This window comes from Triturus cristatus, chromosome 4_2 (assembly GCF_964204655.1).
Source record: "Triturus cristatus chromosome 4_2, aTriCri1.1, whole genome shotgun sequence".
NCBI lineage: Eukaryota > Metazoa > Chordata > Amphibia > Caudata > Salamandridae > Triturus > Triturus cristatus.
The window spans coordinates 566,115,457-566,136,083 of record NC_140586.1 but is presented as its reverse complement, the minus strand read 5'-3'; the positions used below and the strand labels follow the sequence as shown (position 1 = coordinate 566,136,083).

The 20,627-nt window shown below is 45.5% G+C and overlaps 1 protein-coding gene across 1 annotated transcript in view; it reads right to left on the bottom strand.

Annotated features, from left to right (window-relative positions):
* AKNAD1 (AKNA domain containing 1) overlaps positions 1–20,627 on the bottom strand; it is a 318,415-nt gene that overhangs the window by 71,627 nt on the left and 226,161 nt on the right. Inside the window, exon 15 of the mRNA XM_085600134.1 lies at positions 552–672. Coding sequence (XP_085456260.1) covers positions 552–672 — 121 coding nt within the window. The remainder of the gene's footprint in view (positions 1–551; positions 673–20,627) is intronic.

The following is a 20,627-nucleotide window of genomic DNA, read 5'->3' as shown; positions in this document are numbered from 1 at the left end:
AGGAAATTAATCAACTTTATTAAAGCATATGTTTTTTTGTCAGTTGATGTCTGAGAGACTTATTATGGTGTTTTTATCGTCATGAAGCTGATATCTGTTTGGGCATCAGCTCACTACTAAGGACGGACTGTGGTGAGGAAGATGGACGAGGAGTTAATGACCAGGTTACTTACCAGTAATCTTCATTACTCCGAATCCAGGGATTCCTTGCCACAGCCCCTTCCAGCCTGGAATTGTGTGACTTCAGTCTAAGTTCGCGGCTTGGGAGGACAGAAATTTAAGGGGGTCGATTTATGTTTTATGTCAGAATATAGGTAGAGTAAGTCGACCATCTTGGAGAGATGGGAAACTAGAATGTAGAGTGTATTTGTATTTGATTTTTTACTTTGGCGTGAGCTGCCCGCAGGAGTCAAGCTCACTAGAAAGTCTGTGGCAAGGAAGGACTGGACTTGGAGTAATGAAGATTACTGGTAAGTAATCAGGGGATTAGGTCACACTTTAAAAGCAAAGAGGTGGAAGAGAAAACACATTCACTATCAAAGATGTCTTACCTTTCTAATATTCCATACCCAAATCCACTTTTATGTTTATTTGTTTTCACGTCTGGAGAGAAGATGCCTTTTTTCCGTGGATAATCTGGAATTCGGGCGATTACACCTGACTTCAGATCATCTAATCAAATACAGAAGAACATTATTTTCTGTCTGAATTACAAACTGCGCATGTCATGTAGCACTTCACCAGAAACACAATCATTTCAAAACATTGTAATTAGTGTAAGAACGTATTTTCCCATATCAGTCCATGAAAAATATACTTTTTTTTCCTACAAAACCCACCCTGATGAATGGTATAACACCTGTAATCAAGGTGCTTGCAGAACCCTGAGTAGGCACATACAGTACATCACCCACTGTGTTTCTCTGTTAATTTAAGTCCCTGAGAGGTTTCACATGAGGTAAAGTAAATGTACTATCAAACACAACGTAAATGTATGTTGACAGAACCGTGTGCTCAGTTTCCCAAAATTATTGGCTCTGGCACGTGTGCAGACTTTGCAGGACTAAAACCTTAGATTCCTATCTTCAGAGAAGTCATCCTTAATGGTAGAGGAAACCTCACATACTTGTTAGTGTCATGCTTCATCACAGGAGTCCTCTCCCCACCCCGGTAGGACAATTCCACCAGGGCGGACTTGACCTCCTCAAAGACTAACTAGATAGGAGGGAGTTCTTGCATAATTCTTACTGGACAACACCATATAACCACTAGGTAAGGTTGAGTATAATGACTCACACCCATAAACTTGCCAACATGTTTCTGACACTGTTGATAGCCTATAAGGTCTGGGGCGTTCATCAGGGCATGTGGATCCCTAGGGGTGAAAAGTTCCTAAACACTTTAGGGCCGATTCGCAGAACTAACTTAAGAAAAAATCCTAAACTTACTACTTTTGGTATTCACAGAAGTTAGGATTTTGTCTTAAGTTTGTCTTAAGACAAACTTAAGACAGACTTAAGACAGACTTAAGACAAACAAGACAGATTTAAGACAAACTTAAGACAGACTTAAGACAAACGTAGGACAAAATCCTAACTTAAGTCTGTCTTAAGTCTGTCTTAAGTCTGTCTTAAGTCTGTCTTAAGTTTGTCTTAAGTCTGTCTTAAGTCTATCTTTAAGTTTGTTTTAAGACAAACTTAAGACAAAATCCTAACTTCTGTGTATACCAAAAGTAGTAAGTTTAGGATTTTGCCTTAAGTTAGTTCTGTGAATCGGGCCTGTACCTAACACTAGGTAAGGTTAAAAAACGAAATGGGTTGGGTAATAGAGTATAATGATTCACACCCAAAAACTCGCCAACATGTTTCTGCCCAATGTTGATAGCCTATAAAGTCTGGGCCATTAATCAGGGCATGTGGTTTCCTAAGGGTGAAAAGTTCCTAACCACTTTCCTATTTGAATTAATTAGGTTGGTCACGGAGGAGTCCTTACTTAGGTCCTACCACACTTCCCTACCTGTTAGTAAGTATGTTGTATTTGAAACCTATATTAGAAAATACAAAAAGTGGAAAGAGAACAAAACACGGTACAAAGATTACCAGGGTTATCTGATCATACATTTAAACAATAATGCGGTCATTAAATGACTAAGGACATCTAAGGTCGTGGTAGTGCAAGTGTTCTTTTTTTTTTTAAACAAAGGAAAATCCTATGTGGTATATGGTGTTATGGCTGGTAGCCTGTGTTGATCTACAACAATACATTTTAGCATTGTTCACTATACATAAGATTATTAGTGTATAAGTCCCTTACCCTAAATTATAGGGGATACCAGCATCATGGTCACAGAGAAGGTGGGGTCCTTTATAGTCACACATTGACAGAAGGAAAAATCACAACAAAGAAACAAATTGTAAGTCAATAAGGTGGTGGAGAGGGTAATAATCCTTCTCACTCATATGTATGTGACTCATGTCATGACTCCGAATTATAGATTTGATTTTTTGACATTGTTTATTTCTTAAAACATGCTTTGAATTGCCATCAGTGTTCGCTAGTTCCTTATATGATCCCTTTCATTCACACTGGATATGTTATTCGTTCTAGGAGGCATAATGCTAAGATGATTAAAAAATACACTATTTGTTTATCAGTTTGCTTGTTCCCTCTTTGACTGTTGTTGGTGCAGTTAATACAGCTTTTTAAGGGTTCAATGAATGGGTCCCTGAGGGCTCCATACCCCGGTGCCACTGCACCAGATGCATCAATATTAGCTACACCCTTGCAGACTATTGCCATTGACGTCCCTCAACAGGTTATCTCTCCAGCTACAGGCTACACATCGTACAAATACCACTTAATTTGCTCTGCTCTGCTCTATGGAGCCCACAGTGCCCTAATTATCGAGGTTGACCTAATGAAGTATTAGAGAGGGGTGAAACCATCTCTTCATGTAAGTGTACTGACTCAACTCTATCTGGCCCTCCCTCTAACCCCTACAGTTGCTACTTGATATATTCTGTAATACTGCCTCCTTGATCGCGGCCCTGGCTCCCAAACCTGCTCCTTTCCAACACTCAATGGTGGGCCTCTGAAGCCCAGTGAATTAGAGTCACTGCTGTACAAAAACAATACAATAGTATAACAGTGAAATCCCATATTGTGAATGGGTTGACACTTCAGCAGTGACATTTTGGAGTGGCGAGGGATGAGAAAGGTAGCATGTAGTCAACACAATACTTGTTTTTCTGCCAGATCTCGTCTCGGACCACACTCAGTGAGCTTTTATGTAATGTGTCCCTTTGTCTGTGAGCAGGAAGTGCTTCTCTTGATTTCAGTCAGCAATAGGCCACAGTGTTTGTTGTGGAAACCAAATACAGAGCGGCGTACAATTAAATCACAGGAGGAAGGGAGCTTTGCCTGCAAAATTATTTTTTGGAGGTGTGCAGATATTGGTTACCATTTTGAACCGATATTGTCAATTTTCAGAAGGCAACTTCTTGTCATGACATCAGAAAACATTAACGCATGAACACAGTGTGCTAAAATAAAGAAATGAGGTTTCCTCCGTATTAGGACATACAAAATGAGATTGGTCGCAGACCATTTTCTCCTCTCAAAGACTTATTCGTCATATTCCATTTCTGGTAATAATCAAAATGGAGGTGGGAAGCCAGTACCAAGATATGTAGAGCTCCTAAGAGAGGACTCTTGTTTTCTACCTGCTCACGCACCTGGGAGGTGACTGTAGCCCAATGAACTCGCACTTAGTGCACCTAACAAGATGCTACAGTTTCCAGAAACTGAAACTGTGAATCTGGCCTACTTAGAGATCAGCTGCATTCTCCTTCTCACCACGCCTGACACATTGCAGTACACGTAACGCACAAGAGAATGCAGTGTAGGTACCATTGCTAGTCTGGTGGTCAGGCACTTGTGGTGAGAATCAGGGTGCCCAGAGTTGTACCAAAGTGTGGAGTGAGCCAGAATGCAGCAGAGGAGGTATTTCCTGGAAAGTCTGCTGCAGCCTTCTGTGGATGTGGTGAAAACAATCTGGTACCTGTTAGTGAAACGATCAGGAAAAATAGCCAAATGAGAAGTGTATTGGGCTTCCTGATGGAAAAGAACAGACAGCAACTACGAGGTTATGACAGGCTCAGGCAGTCCTGAAATGGTGAGCATCTGGCAGCCGATCAGCAGCGCCCAGAGAGGGTACAACCTTGTGAGACGAAGCTTAATTTGTGTGACCCACAACCAAATTTGGTGGACACCAAGCCTGTAGGAACTGTGCTTCTCCTTCATTCTGGCAGAGAAGAAAAAGTAAAAGGAGGAGGTTTGCAAACCACAATGTGGTGCTTCTAAAAAACGGGCAGCAGGAAGCAGCCATGGACTCTTTAGAGAACACAACTCTTACAAGTGGTGAGAGGATTCTTTCACAATCAATGTTCTACATATAGTCATATTAGTGAAAACTAACAACTTAGAGCATTCCCTGAAAGTAGTGGAAGAGAAGAAGAACAGTTGGAGGAATTAGATGGGACACCACATGGTTTGAGCAGGAACATGGGAACAAAGCTCACAATATCCTGGGCTGGACCCACTGATGTCTGTTCTGGAATTCACCATACATTTCACAAAGCGCCTCATTCAGAATTTGGCTGATGGTATACTCCATCACAAACGTGGCGTATGTCTTGTCCGCCATCATACAAGTGCACTGTTGCCTATGGCTCAATTAGTATGGTGTACTAGATATCCGCCCATGTTTTGATGGGCTATCCTGTCTGAGAAACTCTAAATAAGGCCAAAATTCTTTCGAATAATGTATATTCAAGTCCATCTCAAATTGAACATCTTGGTAACGTGCAAAGAGAGGTATCACTTAGGCAGCTGAATATTTGGTTAAAGATTGGTATAACAATGGGTGTGCCCTCTGAAAATTGAATCAACAATGTTGCTGGGACAGAACATTGAGGACCGAATATTGAAAAAATAATATTGACATTTAAGTAAGTTTAGATTTTCTATACCTAACTTCAAAAATATGTACCTACGCTGTGGGTATATCTTCAAGCTACGTAGATATGGAGTTAGGAATAGTAAATCTATATTAACCTATCTGCACTTACCATTTGATATATTGGCCCCCATATATTGCCCTTGATATCAGTGCTACACAATATTGTTGGTGAAGATATTCAGTACTACAATCAAAACTACAGCTGTAGCTCCAACATGGGTGGGACAGTGATACTAACACTGAAATCGACAGAGTGAAGGGGTATGTGTTTGCATGCAGTAGTTAGACAAAAGGTAGTGCAAATGGGTGAAGCAAGCATCCTACTATTTCTTGCTCTGTGCCACACTGTTGAGAAAAAGGCGACTGTAGGGCACAGAACATGATGGTGGGGAAGGGCTGTGGCATCACTGGGTTTCCAAGTGATTCTCAAGTTGAAGCATGGTGGCAAAAACTGTGTATTCAAAAGTTAAACTTGGAGTTTGGGTGACAATGTAGATTTGAATAGTCTATCGGATGCAACCAGAGGTGCCTTCTGGGTAGTGAGTTGCTCTGAATTCTAATCAAGATGGTCTCTGAGGCACTTATTTCAAAGAGGGAGGGCTGGGCTGGTAATTGGTCCACAACGGATGGGTTCACCATTTGTCTTCCTGCTGTATCTCTCTGCACATCCTTAACCCTTTGCACAGGCCTGACAAAGTCTGCAGAGTAGAAGTTGTGATCTGTGCTGAACGGATGAGGTATTATTACTGACTTAGGTGTTCTTTCAGTAGTATATATTTGACTAAAGGAGTTTAAGTGGTATTTGCATCTTGTCTAATGTGCTGACTATTAAGCTTAGAATGCTTGTTATGTGGTTTCTTGTCAGGGGTATGACATTATGGATTGGTGCACATTATAAGGTGGTAATGTCCACCTTCAATGTTGCGAATTGATAAAAATCTATTGAAACCTAAGATGGCAGTTGGTGACTATTGCGCAAAAACAATATTTATCTGTGTATGAATAAGGCTTGCTGTTATAAAGTTAAGGGGCTCACCCCAAAAATAAGCTCTTAACAATTATAATATTGTGATTGTAACAGAAAGGAACACACCACTAAACCCCACTGATCTCTCTGGGAAAGTCTTGGTATATGTGTTACAATATGAGACCAACATCTGCAATATTGGAGAATAACAAGCTTTCAGTTAAATTAAAAATATACATTTGTTCTAAGATGTTCTCTCGCAGGTGGTCATTACTGCGTGCTCTGAGGAATGTGTAAAGTTAAACATTCCTATGAGAAAGAATAACAAATGCCAACACCCCCCAAGCTGGAACCAGTCCGTTGGCAAACTGTGAGGAATTTGCCTCCTTCTTCCTTGAGAAGACGGAAAACATGAGAATTGATTTGCAGAGGGCTTCAGAGCATCGTCTTCCCTTACCTCGCTCCAGCCTCTCCCCCTCCCTGATGGCTGTACCCTCTTTTCCATCGGGGCACAGCCTCAAAAACAAAAAGCAATGCTGCATGGTCCTCTTTCAAAACTTTTCAGCAATGCGCCATTCTCAAAATTCTAGCAATGCGCAAACCACTTCAACAACCCTCTTCCCTCCAATTTCTTCAATAAGATCAAACCGTCGTTATTCCCATTCTAGACCAAGATTGTAAATGCCTCTCTACTTCAAGGCACAATCCCTGACTGGCTAAAGTCGGGGCAGGTGTCCCCCATCCTAAATAAACCATCAGCTGATCACACGTATATAAACAACTTCTGCCCGATCTTCAACATTTCAACTCTGGCGAAGCACCTTGAAAAATGCATAAACATCCATCTCTGAGACCACATTGAACAATTCTGCCTTTTGGACCAATTCCAATCTGGCTTCTGCCAGGAGACAGCACCGAATCAGCTCTTACACACAAAGAGGATGGTGCGCTAAAAATGTTGGATCAAAATGAATCTTGCCTCCTAATCCTCCTTGGCCTATTTTCCACATTAAATACGGTCAAGCATGACAACTTACTAGACTTACTGGAACATAGAATGGGTTTAGCAAGGTCTGTCCTAAACTGGTTCACCTTGTTTCTCCAAAGCAAAACTAAAAGATTCAAGGCTAATCAATACCTATCTAATTCCACTCCAGTCATGCTAGGGGTCCTACAGTGATCCTCCCTCTCACCCACTCTCTTTCACTTGTTCACAGCATATTCAACTGCACTTAACTATTCCAGATTGATAAACAGGATATCTAGAAGTCTAGAGTGTGGACCAGTCTGCCTCGCATCCCTTGTCAGGATTAGCAGAGAGGATAGAGACAAAGGAATTCCCCAGCCAAGGTTTGAAAGAACCATCCACCGCTGTAACTCCTCCTAAACACTGTTCATCCCACATGTCAGATATTTCAGATTCATTGAAGATAGGTCCCAATGCATGACAAATTACTGAGATTGACAGACTGCACAGAGGTTGGCATAGTTTGGTAGCTCTCAGTTGTGGAAGGCATATATTTCTTAGATGAGTTTGAAATCGGTCACCAATAAACTCTATATCTTGAGACGGAACAAGATGGGACTTCTGGTGATGTATCATTGTTTTGCATATCATATTGGAGTGTTTCTGGGCAATGGCCTTTGATGAAAAATAGGTTAGCTCATTGTCCAGGTAAGGATGCACTAGGTATCCCTTGTTGTGCAGAAGGACTACTAGTGTTGCCAGTACCTTCGTGAAAATACTTCGAGAGGACATCAAGCCGAAGGGGAGCACTTGAAACTGCCAATGGGCACTATATCTAATGAGGTGGAAATAGCAGGCTGTGAAGGACTCTGTCCTGAAGGTCCAGCACTACCAACCATCCATTGCCCTGGAGACATTAATGGAATAAATGTTGCAATGAGCATTCTTCAGTAAGTGATTCAGTCCCTTTTTTTTTATCATAAAGTATTTTGATACATATGAATATACACAGTCATACCAAAAATAGTAAAGGGATTAGTACGTTTCGCTTGCCTTAGTTAGGAAAAACAAATCCAAAATTACAGTTGGATTCAACGCATCATATATTATGCGATAGTCATAACCCTCAGAAGTGCACACTGACCCAGCCCCTAAAGGAATGATCCCATTCCAGTCCCTGCTGCAAAAGCAATGCAAATTATATCGGTGATAGAGGCCTTGAAGGAGTTGAGTGCAAAGTGCCTGGTATATGATGTAAGTACCATCTAACCCACCCCAGTGGGAACTATGCCCCGTTCTACCTGAGAGGGGGAGTCTCACTGCAAAGAGGTAAGGTAGGCTCTGAAATGGCCCCATATGTCCCTGGGTCGCGAGGTAGAGGGAATAGTGGCAGCATAAACTTCACTTCTTGTGGTGCAAGATGCCAAGCTGCTCATCCAGCCCTTAAATGTAGGTGCGGTCCTGCTACCCTAATGGATGGCAACTTCTCTTTTAGCCAATAATAAACAAATGGCCGCAAACTTACGCACTTTTTGGGGGAAATTAACTACGTACCCCAAGAGGGCAATCTCAGGCAGAGGATCTATTGGTAAATTAATCATGTTGCCTAGTGTTTTATGTACTTCCGTCCAGTAAGAGTAGGAGTATACGAGGGCAGGTCCATGCAATGTGAGAAAAATCCACGTGTGGTGCATCGCATTTGCGGCAGCTGTGTGGCTTGTAGGGGTCTCTTCTGTGTACTCTGGCCGGAGTAACGTATGCTCTATGGAGAAATTTGAAATGAATCAATTTATGGCGACTATTGAGGGAGACATTTCTCATGACAGCACAGCATGCTGCCCACTGTTCTTCTGTTATCGGGCTACCCAAATCTCCCTCCCATTCTCTGCGGATCTTGTCATCATCAAGCGGGACAAGGGCTGCGCATGATTTATATAGCTTGGAGATAAGGTGTACACCCCGTTTACTCTCAATGACCATCATGAGTGGGGTGAATGATTGCGGTTCAAGGGGAAAGTCGGTAAAAGTGGCGCACAGAGCGAACCCGCAGTAGCACAAACCTATCCATGAATGTGGCATCAGGGATTCGAGACATGTAATCTGAGTCAAAAGCGTGGCCATCATGGAAAAGATCACCAATTTTAGTAATGTTATATTTCGTGAACGTGTGTTGTATGAGACGTTCACCCATGATCGGTAGCCATCGGGCACTAGGGAGTGGCAGAGCTGTAGAATAAAGGGTAGATATGTTTGTGATCCGCTTAAGTTTCGCCCAGGCCCAGCTTGTAGTGGAGACCGTTTGAATGTCATACGGGTCACGGGGAAGGCCTATGGGGAGGACAGCAGCCAGTGTATCAGGAAGGACCAGATCAGCTTCCGGGCGGAGATAGGGGATTCTGGCATCCGGGTGATACCACGGTTGTGCGTAGCTGCACTGAGCAACTAAATATTATGGCTGTAAGTCAGGGACTTCATAGCCCCCTCTTTCGTAGGGAAGGGTCATCACTCTCCAGCGCACTTGGGTCCGCCTGTCACCCCAAACCAGTTGTATTAAATGTGAACAGAGTGTCAAAAAGAAACTATTTGGAAGGGGGATAGAGATGTTGCGAAAAAGATATAAAAATTTCGGGAGCACAATCATCTTGACCAGAGCCACCCGACCTGCTATGGAGAGTGGTAGTCTGAGCCACTTGTCAATTTGTGCCTCTAGGGTGTGCATAGCCTGGCCATAGTTGAGGCGGATGATCTGTTCAGTGTCTAGTTGTACGTGTATTTCCAAATACTTGACGGATTCTGTGCACCATTCCAGTGGGAACTCGTGTTCCCATGCTTTCGTACTTGCGGTGAGGGGAAGATCACAGACTTGTGCCAATTGATGCCAAGGCCAGAGTACAAGCCGAAGCGTAATATTTCACGGATGAGGGGATCTAAGTTAGTTTGTGGGTGTCTAACGTAAAGAATTGTATCATCAGCATATAATGATACCAATAAGAGGCTCGTGATAAATTGTAGGCCTCTGTGTAGGTGTTTTTCTTGAAAATGGCGGATCAGATGGTCTATGGTTAAAATAAATAGTAAAGGTGAGAGCGGGCAGCCCTGCAGCGTACCCTGTGATAATGCAAAGTGTTCGGAGAGTGTTCCGTTCAGTCTGAGCCGAGACGTGGGGCGGATATAAAGCAGTGCCGTGGTGGCAACAAAGCCAATAGGCATCCCCATGCCTTGCATGATGGACAGAAAAAAGGGCCATTCCAATGCATTGAAGGCCTTTTCCGTGTCAAGTAATATAGCTGCCGCGGGCACCTCTGGGTTTATCCTATGCAGGGTGGAGAATAGTGTTCGTAAATTGAACTATGTGTAACAGTGGGGTATAAAACCAGATTGAACAGGGGAAATTATAAATTCCATTAGCTGGGAGAGGCGACCCGCAATGCCCTTGGCCAGAATTTTATAGTCTAGATTTAGGAGCGAAAGGGGCCTGTATGAACCACAAAGCAGCAGGTCTTTGCCAGGTTTGGGGAGGAGAATTATAACCGCTTCGCGGAGGGTGGGCGGTAATTCTTGTTTCTCCAAGGCCTCTGCATAAACCTCTAGCAGTTGCGGGACCAATAAATCTTTGAAGGCCTTGTAGAAATCGCCCGAGAATCCGTCCAGTCCAGGGGTGGAGGAAGACCGCAAAGCGTCGATGGCGGCAGTGACGTCGAGCTCCGAGATGGGCACCGCCAGGAAATCCTGCATAGCCTTCTCAAGATAGATAAGCGCCACCGCACACAAGTATGATTCCTGTTCAGTGTGGTCACAGACAAGTCTGGAGGTATATAGCGTTTTGAAGTGGGACAGAAATTCCTTTTGGATTTCTGTCGTTCCTGTTAGCCGCTTGCCTGTCGAGGTCTGCAATTCGGAAACATATGCCTTGCCGTATGGAGGTCTAATCATCTGTGCTAGGACTCGACCCGGGCACTCGCCCTCCCCGTATTGCTTTGCACTGTGGTATTTCCCCAGGAATAAGACCTCTTGCTCGGCCGTGTCTCTAAATTCTGACAGTAGGTCAACCGCTTTTGTTCGACTTCAGGGTTACGCGTATGTAACAGCCCAGCATCTAATTCGGTTAATTCGCGTTCCAGCTTTGATAACGTTTTGCGTAAATCGCGGAGTACACCGGCGTGTTTAGAAATACACACACCCTGAATGTAGGTTTTAAACCCCTCCCATAGTACTGCAGCTGAGTCAACTGAACCAGTCTTTATGGCAAAATATTCCTCAATGGCTTCCCGAATGTCATGCTGAAAGAGATTGTCGTCTAATGCGCGACTAGGGAACTGCCATTGTCTCTCAAAGCCTTCAGGCCTAGGAACCCCAAGTAGCAATAATACAGGCAAATGATCTGAATATGTTCGAGGGAGAGTCTGGGTCGAGCGACACCAACCAAGTATACAGGGGGAGGTCAACCAAAAGTCAATCCTTGTCCAGGTGTTGTGGCAGCTGGCATAGAGAGTGAAGTCTGTGTGTATTGGGTCTCGCACCCGCCCCAAATCCACTAAGGATAACTGGTCACGCAGGGACTGAAAAGCTCTATGCGCATGTGGTTTTGGATCTGGAGCATGCAAGGTGCTATCCAGGGCCTGATTTGGGGCACTGTTGAAGTCATCCCCCAACAGGAAGGTCATAGGGCTGAGTTTTAGGAGCTGGGAGGGCAGGGAGTAATACAAATTGGGAGCATCGTTGTTAGGGCCATACACACACACCAACGCAACACCATGCCCCATTAAAGTTCCCGCCACTATTATGTATCTACCTTCCTTGTCATGGATAGTTGTGTGGAGGCTAAATGGGACCCGTTTGTGAATTAAAATGGCAGTGCCTCTGGCATAGTTGCTAAAATTTGCAAAATATCTATGGGCTCCCCAGCTAGCAGCGAAGCGGGAACGATCAGACAGGGACAAATGAGTCTCTTGTAAAAAGGCAACGTCTACCCTATGACGAATCAAATAATGCAATACGTGGCGTCTCTTGCCGGTATCATTTAAGCCATGAATATTCCAGGTCATTAGTGCCAAATCTGAGGGACCATCAATGCGTCCTAACCGGGCCATGTGAGGTCTGGAAAGTGGGGGTTGAATGGATGCGAACATATATTGATATTCTTCGTGACTGTGTTCAAATGCAAAAGGAACCAAGTAGAACTACATATAATCAAATTCCCCCCATCCTCCCCCCACCCAGCTTCCCCTCCCAACCAGAGGGGCAATACCAACATTATCATAGAAAGCCATAGTACCAATTGAATTATCGAAGAAATGCAAAAAGCCCAATAAAGGTACATTTGTGATTCACAAACCAATACTCAGTGTACACCAATTGGGGGTGGCAACGCCTTTACAGCGGACCGGCAACCAGAATTTTGTATGCTGTAGAACGAAATCCCAATGTTGCTACATAGCTATAGGAAAAAAAAGGGCCAATTAAAGGAATTCAACCAGTGCCCGATCCGGAGAATAGGTCCATGCTAGCATCGGAGCCGCTGTGGGGCGGAGAGAGTCTGCGATCCTCACCAGGCTGCTGATTATTCTGCTTGTGAGTTCGACAAAATTCTTGCGCCTCCGTAGGATTGTCGAAGATGCGGGCCCGCCCGTTGATCTCGACCCGCAAAGGTGCTGGGTAGAGCATGCCATATTTCAAACCGAGATTCCTGAGTGCGGCTTTGACGCCGTTATATTTGCGGCGGGCAGTGACGGCTGGTGACATTTGAAAGTGGTGAGGCGTTAAAGTTGGGTATGACTTTTATGTAGCAAGCAAAGCAAACGCGCTTAATGGGCAAATGTGGATTCCTGTCACAGACCTTCTAACTGTAAACCAAGAAGAGGTACAATTCTAATAAGTCATTGAAAATCATTTGTTTGCGGCCATTTTATGTCCCTAGTAAAGCAGAATGTGTAGTTAATTTATGGAATGCTGCATTTCTGTTTCAGGACACACAAACTGTACAATTAAGGTTGGGTGCTGGGGCAAGAAAAATAAATATAGCAGTGTAAAGTATTCTGAAAATGTATTAGAGTTGGGGTAACAGGCTTTCAATGACCTGTAAGGGACTCAGATTCTAAAGAGAGGACCACTGTTTATAAGAGGTGCACCATGAGATGTAAACCAAAATGTGAGCACTTACCTCGGGCACATCAGTCCATGCTCCTGCAGCGGTGGAATAAAAACACAAGAACAGCAGACTATCTTATTCTAAAATGTTTGCCAGAGTTTTCTGATTCCATCTCTCCGCCTGGCCTTATCCACTGGAAGTATGTTCCATTCTGTTTTGCTTCCTCGTTGACACTGCGTGGGCGATTCTGTGGAACATATGCTGTGTGATGTACATAATATCGCACTAAGATACCCTTTTGGGTGAATGTTAGGTTTACACATACTTATGGTTCTGCCCACTAATAACCGTCCTGCTCCAGAAGGTCTGCTCTCCCTAAACCAGCCTCCCCCATCCGTCCTCCACACAGCTGTACTTCTTTCTTTCCCTCTTTCCTTTACTTGTACAGATTCTCACTTTCTCTACCACACCTTTACACGCTGTGGTCTCTTGGTACATTTCTTCTCTCTCCTCTTTTTGCACACATTCGTCTCTGGTATTGATTCGCTCATTCTTCATTCTACAGCTCTGCCTTCCATGACATATTGGTTCAAACTGCTCTGAACACTGCTCCCGGAGTGATTTTTTTTTTTTTAATTTGAAGAGGGAGAAATCTCGAGGCTTGTCTGCTCTGAATAATGAAGTGGAAGATAAACTTCGAGTGGCTCTGTCCCAAGTTTTCATCTCTCACCAGCCTGGTGTGCTCGCTTTATATGTCACCGTTCTGAGGATTAATGTCTATTGACCATTCATAGATACCAACGTGGGCTAGTGAGTTAAACGCTCACTGCTGACGTCTGCAAAGTCCATATTCAATAATAAGTGAAGCAAATAGCCTTTTATCATGCAGCGCTCTGTAAACGGACTATCATTATATTTGGTAATTGTGACATCTGTTATTGACAGTGCTTAGACATAAAAGTGCAGAAGGTATATTCAGCACTTTTTACTGATCTTCTAGCAGATAATTGCGCTGAAAATTACCTGTAAGATAAGAGATAAGTCTATTGCGATCATGGTAACTTTGGCACCAGGGCTGTGCATATTGAGGTCTGCCACATAAAGAGCGCTCTCAGCTGTGCGAGGTGTGGGCGGCAGATGGGATTTTGTAGCAGAAAATAACCTATTTGACCAAAATCACCTTCTGAACTCACCTAAAGGGTTCACACAAGCTGAAATACACACGGAATTGTATCGCCTATTGTGGCAAACTCAACTCGCTGTACAAAATATCAACAACAGCGAATCCCACAGACACCACCAAACTTTATTCAGCCCAATCTGCCCTATTTCTCTCTCTCTAGGGACCTGGATGACGCAGTTCCGAGGTTAGCTGCTTCGTAATATGCCGCATCAACCCTGCCCTCTGTTTTTATCATTCAGTTATCTTTAAGTTCCTTTTGGATCAGGTCATTGTGCAGTTTATTTCACTTTTTTTCCTGACATCAGTGAAATGTCCTTACAGTGGCGTTACTCAGGTGTGCGTTCTGTTTTTCACATTTCCTCAGCCAGCAACAGAAATAACCAAAAATATGAAGCGCCCGAATTGTTGTATCTTTGTGTGTAATTTCACACTGTGTTCAACCCCGACTTTTGTAGAGCTAGCCACAACATGGGCTGAGCTTTAACATGTGTTTCTCTGCTAATAATATGCATGCAGACAAAAAACTCCCCTCTCACCAAGGGGGCAAGACTTCCAATGAGCGCGAGCACAGAGAAAGGGCAGAAATCACTCATTTCGCACTGCATTTATTCAAATGTTGATGCGCTTCTCCGGTGAGTGGTACTGTTTGGTTTTATGCTACCCATCACGCGCCCAGTGCCTGTGTCTATTTGGCTTCATGCTGAACATGAACAGAGCACTAGTTGCTGGTATTATGTACACATACTTAACTGACTTTTTATTCCAGACTCGTTATAGCATGAACGCGCATTAATTTAAATTCTCGCTGGTCTCGACAGCTTCATAAATCAGGCCTTTCTGGGTGGTATGTTTCTGAACCTTTAATCCTAAGTGTTGTCAGTGTTTATTTAGTTATGTATCACAAACTAAATAACTACTGCTCTGGAATTTTCCCATATGGTTCAAATTAGGCTGTAGACAACCCATGCACATACCCAGTCGCGGCCGGCATGACGGGCGGGTGGGGGAAGAGGGGGTGGAAATGGTGTCATCCCAGGGGGGATGGGGGAGGCGGGAGGGGTTTGTTTAATTAAAAATATATAATGAAACTTAAGTTCAAGTCCTCACCTTAGCTTCTGGGGTCCAACTCCCGCCATCTACTGTCCTGCGCCTTTTCCAATTCCTGCAGGCAGCTCTCATCGTGACGTCATCAGCCAAGAAAGGCAGCGTCCCTCCCTCCCCTCCACCAATCACAACGCGTGAGGCGAAGGGGAGCGCGCCCCACCAGGGCCATTTTCTCTATGTAGGCTGAGGCATGCAGCAGCCTACATAGAGAAAATGTTTGGTTGGCCCCCAGGCCGCTCAAACAGTCAGTATGCTCAACAGTGGGCAAGCCACTCCCTCCCTGCCCTCGAGCAGGACCGCCCACCCCCAACCAGGCACTTCTGCTTTCTCACCGTGCGAGAAGGCAGAAACATAAAATGGTAGTTATTACCATTTATGTTTCTGCCTTCTCGCACTGTGAGAAAGCAGTGGGGCAACACCCCCACGCCCCAATGGGGAAGCCACCACTGGCGGCAGGCTTCTTGGACCATGATGGTGAAGTCCGGGTATAGCGACAGTTTAGAGCCCTGCCATGTGGTTCCGCCACATGCACGTGCCAGGCGCAGAGCAGTGTCACGGTCTCTAAAGTTCATGAGGCGAGCAATAATCGGCCTGGGTGGGCAGCCAGGATTGGGTCTGGCCCCCAATGTACGATGAGCGCGTTCCACAATGAAGCCAGGGGTGAAGGAGTCTCTGCCAAAAAGATCAATAAGAATCTTCGCGATGAAGGTGTCCATGCAGCCTGTTGCTGTGGCCTCAGGCACTCCTATGATGCGAACGTTGTTCCGGCGACCGCGCGCCTCCAAATCTTCATTCTTGATGGCGACGTCTTTAAGAATACGTTCCATGCGGTCAAGCCGTTTGAGGGATTGTGCATTTCCGTCTTCCAGGTCCGATATGCGAGATTCAGCTACGTCTATGCGCCTGTCATGTGCTTGGATCTTCGAGCCCAGGTCAGCGATATTTTTGTCCAAGTTATCAAATCTCACATCAAGAGCTTTGAAGCCAGCTCTCATCTCCTGCAGGAGTGAGCCTATTTGGCCGGTAGTGTCCTCGGAGTGAGCCGCACTCTGACCCCCATCCGCCATGTCAGTAGAAACCTCTGTGGCAGTTTCAGTAACTTTTTCGAAAGGAAAGAGCCTTTGTTTTGGATCTTTGCGGCCCATGCTGCAGGTCAGGTGAGATGCAAAGATGATGGCAGTGGTGCCAGGGGCAGCCAGGCAGCAGGGGATGATAACGGTGTTGGTGGTCAGTGTGATGAGCCCGTGAGTCTTGTAATGGAGTGGCGCACTGACACCGGACTGCCAAGAGCAAAAGCCAGAAGCACGAATGTTGGACCTCCTGGCCGTGTGGTCCGCTGGGGGCAGGTCAGTCTGTTTGCTGCGGGTTGTAGCCTTGAGAGTATCGGGGCCTGGCACTGGATGGTGTGATGGGCTGCAGTGCGCCAGGCCGTGGAGAGGTGACGGGGGCCTACTTGCACCTCGAGGACGGCGCTGGATGGCCCGCGGGTGGATGGAGACTACAAGGCAGGCAAGCGCAGGGCTTTCGCTCATTAGGCGGAGGCAGCAGACAAGAGCAGGCTCGGGGGGAGGTGGGGAGACAGCGAGGCAGCCAGGCGCGGGCAGGACACAGCCAGGAGCAGCCCCAGTGATCAGGCGCTGTGTCGCAGTTGCAGGCCCGGGGGCCGCAACTGGGGTAACACGCAGGCCCTGTCCCAGCGTGCTTCAAGTTATCACCGGGGAGATCGTGCTACGCAGCTCGCGGGAAGCCAACTGGCCACCGTGCCGCACTTTGCCGCGACCAGCATGGGTGCCGTAAATAGCCGTCCCGCCCTGCGCCAAGCACACTCACGGCGCCTCACCCCGGTGTCCAGTCCGCATGCAATCACCTCCTCTGCCTTGGTGTTGCGCCCAGGCTGCGCAGGTTCACATCGCCACCATCATGGATCCGGAGCCTATTTCGTCACCACCGCATAACTCTGGATTCATCGCTCCGATTTCTAAGTTGCAGGGCTCGTTCTGTTCAGGGGGCACTCATCGAGCCAGCGGTGATTAGCTCCCAGTTGGCGGCCACATGGGTATGTGGGATATTCAACGAATGCCGGCTCGGATTGTGGAGCTTCAAAGCCGCGCGGCCATCTTGGTCCGCGGCTTGGCCACGCCCCGTGATTCAGTCCCTGTAAATGTATTATCATCCTGATGACCTTTGCACATGAATTGAAAACTTTTCCCTCCTGCGACTTTTAGAACAGGGAAGATTGTAATATTTGCTAGCAGACTGAAGTTTCATATGTCAATGGTTTGTATTTGATGGATCCCAAGCATAACTTAGATGCACTGGGCCTGAATCTAGAGGAATCTCTTTTGAATTATTATTACAGTACACAGGCATCTGACACATTTCTTGCCAAACTTGGTGCCCGCACCGCACCCCCTAGTCCGATGCTGGCAAATTCAGGATACAGGAAGAGGAGGAGCACAAGGGCGCTGGCCTCTGACTAGAAAGGACTGATTATATTTATATGTCCCTGCTTGAAATGTAAAACTTCTCTGGTGCCACTTCTTGAATGGCCTGCATAGAGGATCTGATGTCTTAACTTGGGCTTTGAATATCTATGTGTGTTTTTGGTTTGTAAAAGCCCTGTAAATGATGTCTTCAGGTTGATCCCCAGACAAATGGTTACCAGAAAAAGACACATGCAACAACCCAGATGTTTTGCACTCTTTACTTTCCAATCTTTGAGATAAATATGACAACGTGCTGCCACATTAGCAACTGTGGAAAAAGCTGAAGCTTATATGTTATGTTAGCTTATATTTGTAGAGCGCCAAATCACCAAAAGGTCTCTAAGCGCTTGCAGCATAGACCATGAACCCAGGAATCCCTTATACCTGCTGGGCTCAGCACGTTTAGGGTGAGCTTATCCAAATGCCTCAGTGAACAAGATGGTATTGAGTTTCCTCCTGAACGGGAGTAAGGTGGCTTCCCAACGCATACTGTCCGGTAACTTGTTCCAGAACTGGGCAATCACAACTGAGAAAGCCCCCCTCCCCACCCCCAAGGTGGCTCTATTAAAGCTTGGGCAGGCCAACAGGCTTGACTCAAATGAACGAAGGCTTCGTCCAGGCACATAAAGCTTCAAACGGTCTTTGATGTAGCTAGGCGCCGCTCCATACTGTGCTTTATGTGCGATGCACAGGCCCTTGAACCTGACCCTCTGCTTAATAGGGAGCCAGTGTAGCTGTTGTAGCAGGGGTTTCACGCATGCTCTTTTTGGCAGTTTAAAAATCAGTCTTGCCACATCATTTAGAACCACCTGAACTTTCCCCAAAAGTTTATCAGGAAGCCCTGTGTATACTGTGTTACCGTAATCCAAGCGTGACAAGATTAGTGCCGACATGACGGTACGCCTGGTGGAAAATGACAACAGGGTCCCAAGTTTCCGGAGTTGCCGCATCAAGCCCACACAACTCCCCTCTACAGCAGTCACCTGATTGTTCAAAGTTAACTTGGTGTCTAGCCTGATACCCAAGCTCTTCACAGCTGGCACCGGTGTCGGGGTGGTGCCAAGCACTTGTGGCCAGAAGAGGATGGACCAGGGGTTAGCCCCTGTAGTGAGGACAAGCACCTCTGTTTACCTTAAGTGAATAGGAGGTCAGCCAGTTCATAGTAAACCGGAGGATGTTCTGAACATTAAGCTGTGCCTGAGTGGAATTGTCAACTTGCACAATTAGTTGGGTGTCATCGGCATAATTGAATACCTGATTTTCCAGTTTTGCCAATGCTTCTACAAATTAAATGTATATTTAATTATTAAAGTAAATATTGAAGGGCAGGGGGGATAACACAGAGCCCTGCGGAACCCCACATGGCAGGTCACCATACCTAGACGTACAGTCCCTTAGTTGGACCTTTTGAGACCGATCCTTCAAGAAGGAGGCGATCCATTGGAGGACCGTCCCGGTGACTCCAAGCAGCAGAACACAGGCCAACAGCTGCGGGTGGTTCACTGTGTCGAACGCAGCTGAGAAGTCTAATAGGTCTAATAGGATCAGTGCTGAGGGGTTCTTCTTATCAGCTGAGAGACTTAGTTCGTCCAACACAGAGAGTATCACCAACTCAGTACTGTTGTGGGCCCTAAATCCTGCTTGCCGTGCATGTAGCATGTGATGTTTTTCCAAAACGGATGAGAGAACTCTGAGCACTTCTTCAAGTTATTGATATCCGCCCCTGCTTTCTTCAGCAGTGGAATTACCATAGCTTCCTTGAATTTGTGAGGAAACCTCCCTGTTGCCAAGGACAGGCTTAGTAGGGACAGCACCTCTGGCCCTACCGCAGGAAGGACCATTTTAAATACCCTAGGAGGGCAGAGATCCTCTGGTGACCCAGATTTTACTTTGGCCACAATATGGGCAAAGCCATTTGAGTCAAGTGCCGCCCTGAAAATCTGGTGGATCCATCACTGATAGAGGGCAGGGGCTTATACAAGTGTTGCCTATTTCCATAATGATGTCTTTGACCCTAACTTGAAAGAAGTCCTGTATCTTATCACAGTCATCCTGGTTGGCGACCGTCCAGTGTTCTTTCTTTTGACTCAACTCCCTGAGTACGTTAAAGGTCTCCTTCTGAGTGTCCATGGCCTCTCTAATCTTCAGTTTGTAATACGCGGATTTTGTTGTAATAATTGATGCTTTGTAAGGGGCTAATTTTGCTTTGTAAGTCTCCAGGGCCTTTGGATCATATAATTTCCGCCAGTGACTTTCGCATTGATGGAGGGCCTGTTTTTCCCCTCTTAGGTCTGCCGTGTACCATGGGGCACCCTTCATTCTATTCATTATTCTTTCCTTCCGGGCAGGAGCCACAATTTCAATGGCTTTCCTCAGCCGGTAAGTACATTTCTCGTACTCCAAGTCCGGATCGCCGGACTGTGTCCCTGGGTGTACTTTCTCATTTAATGCTTTCCTCAGCCTAGCGTCCTCTATCTTCCGCCAGTTCTGTACCACCCTCCACAATGGAGGAAGGTGATTAGGTCGGCTACACACAGGGATCTCAAAGCTAATCAGATAATGATCTGACCAGCTACAGGGTCTACACTCTGTTTGTAGCGTGGCTGGGGACGTAGTCCAATTGAGTCCAATTCAATTTAAATAACACAAATAGTTGTCAGTTTCAAACAAATTCAAATGTCACAGAAATAATCACATACCATCAATTTAAAAGTTTAGAGGCAGAAAGAGATATGGTTTTTTTAAAGAAAGCCCACATTTAAAAGGAGCTCCAGCAAATGTGCAAATCTTGCACATAAAACGGTTTAAAACC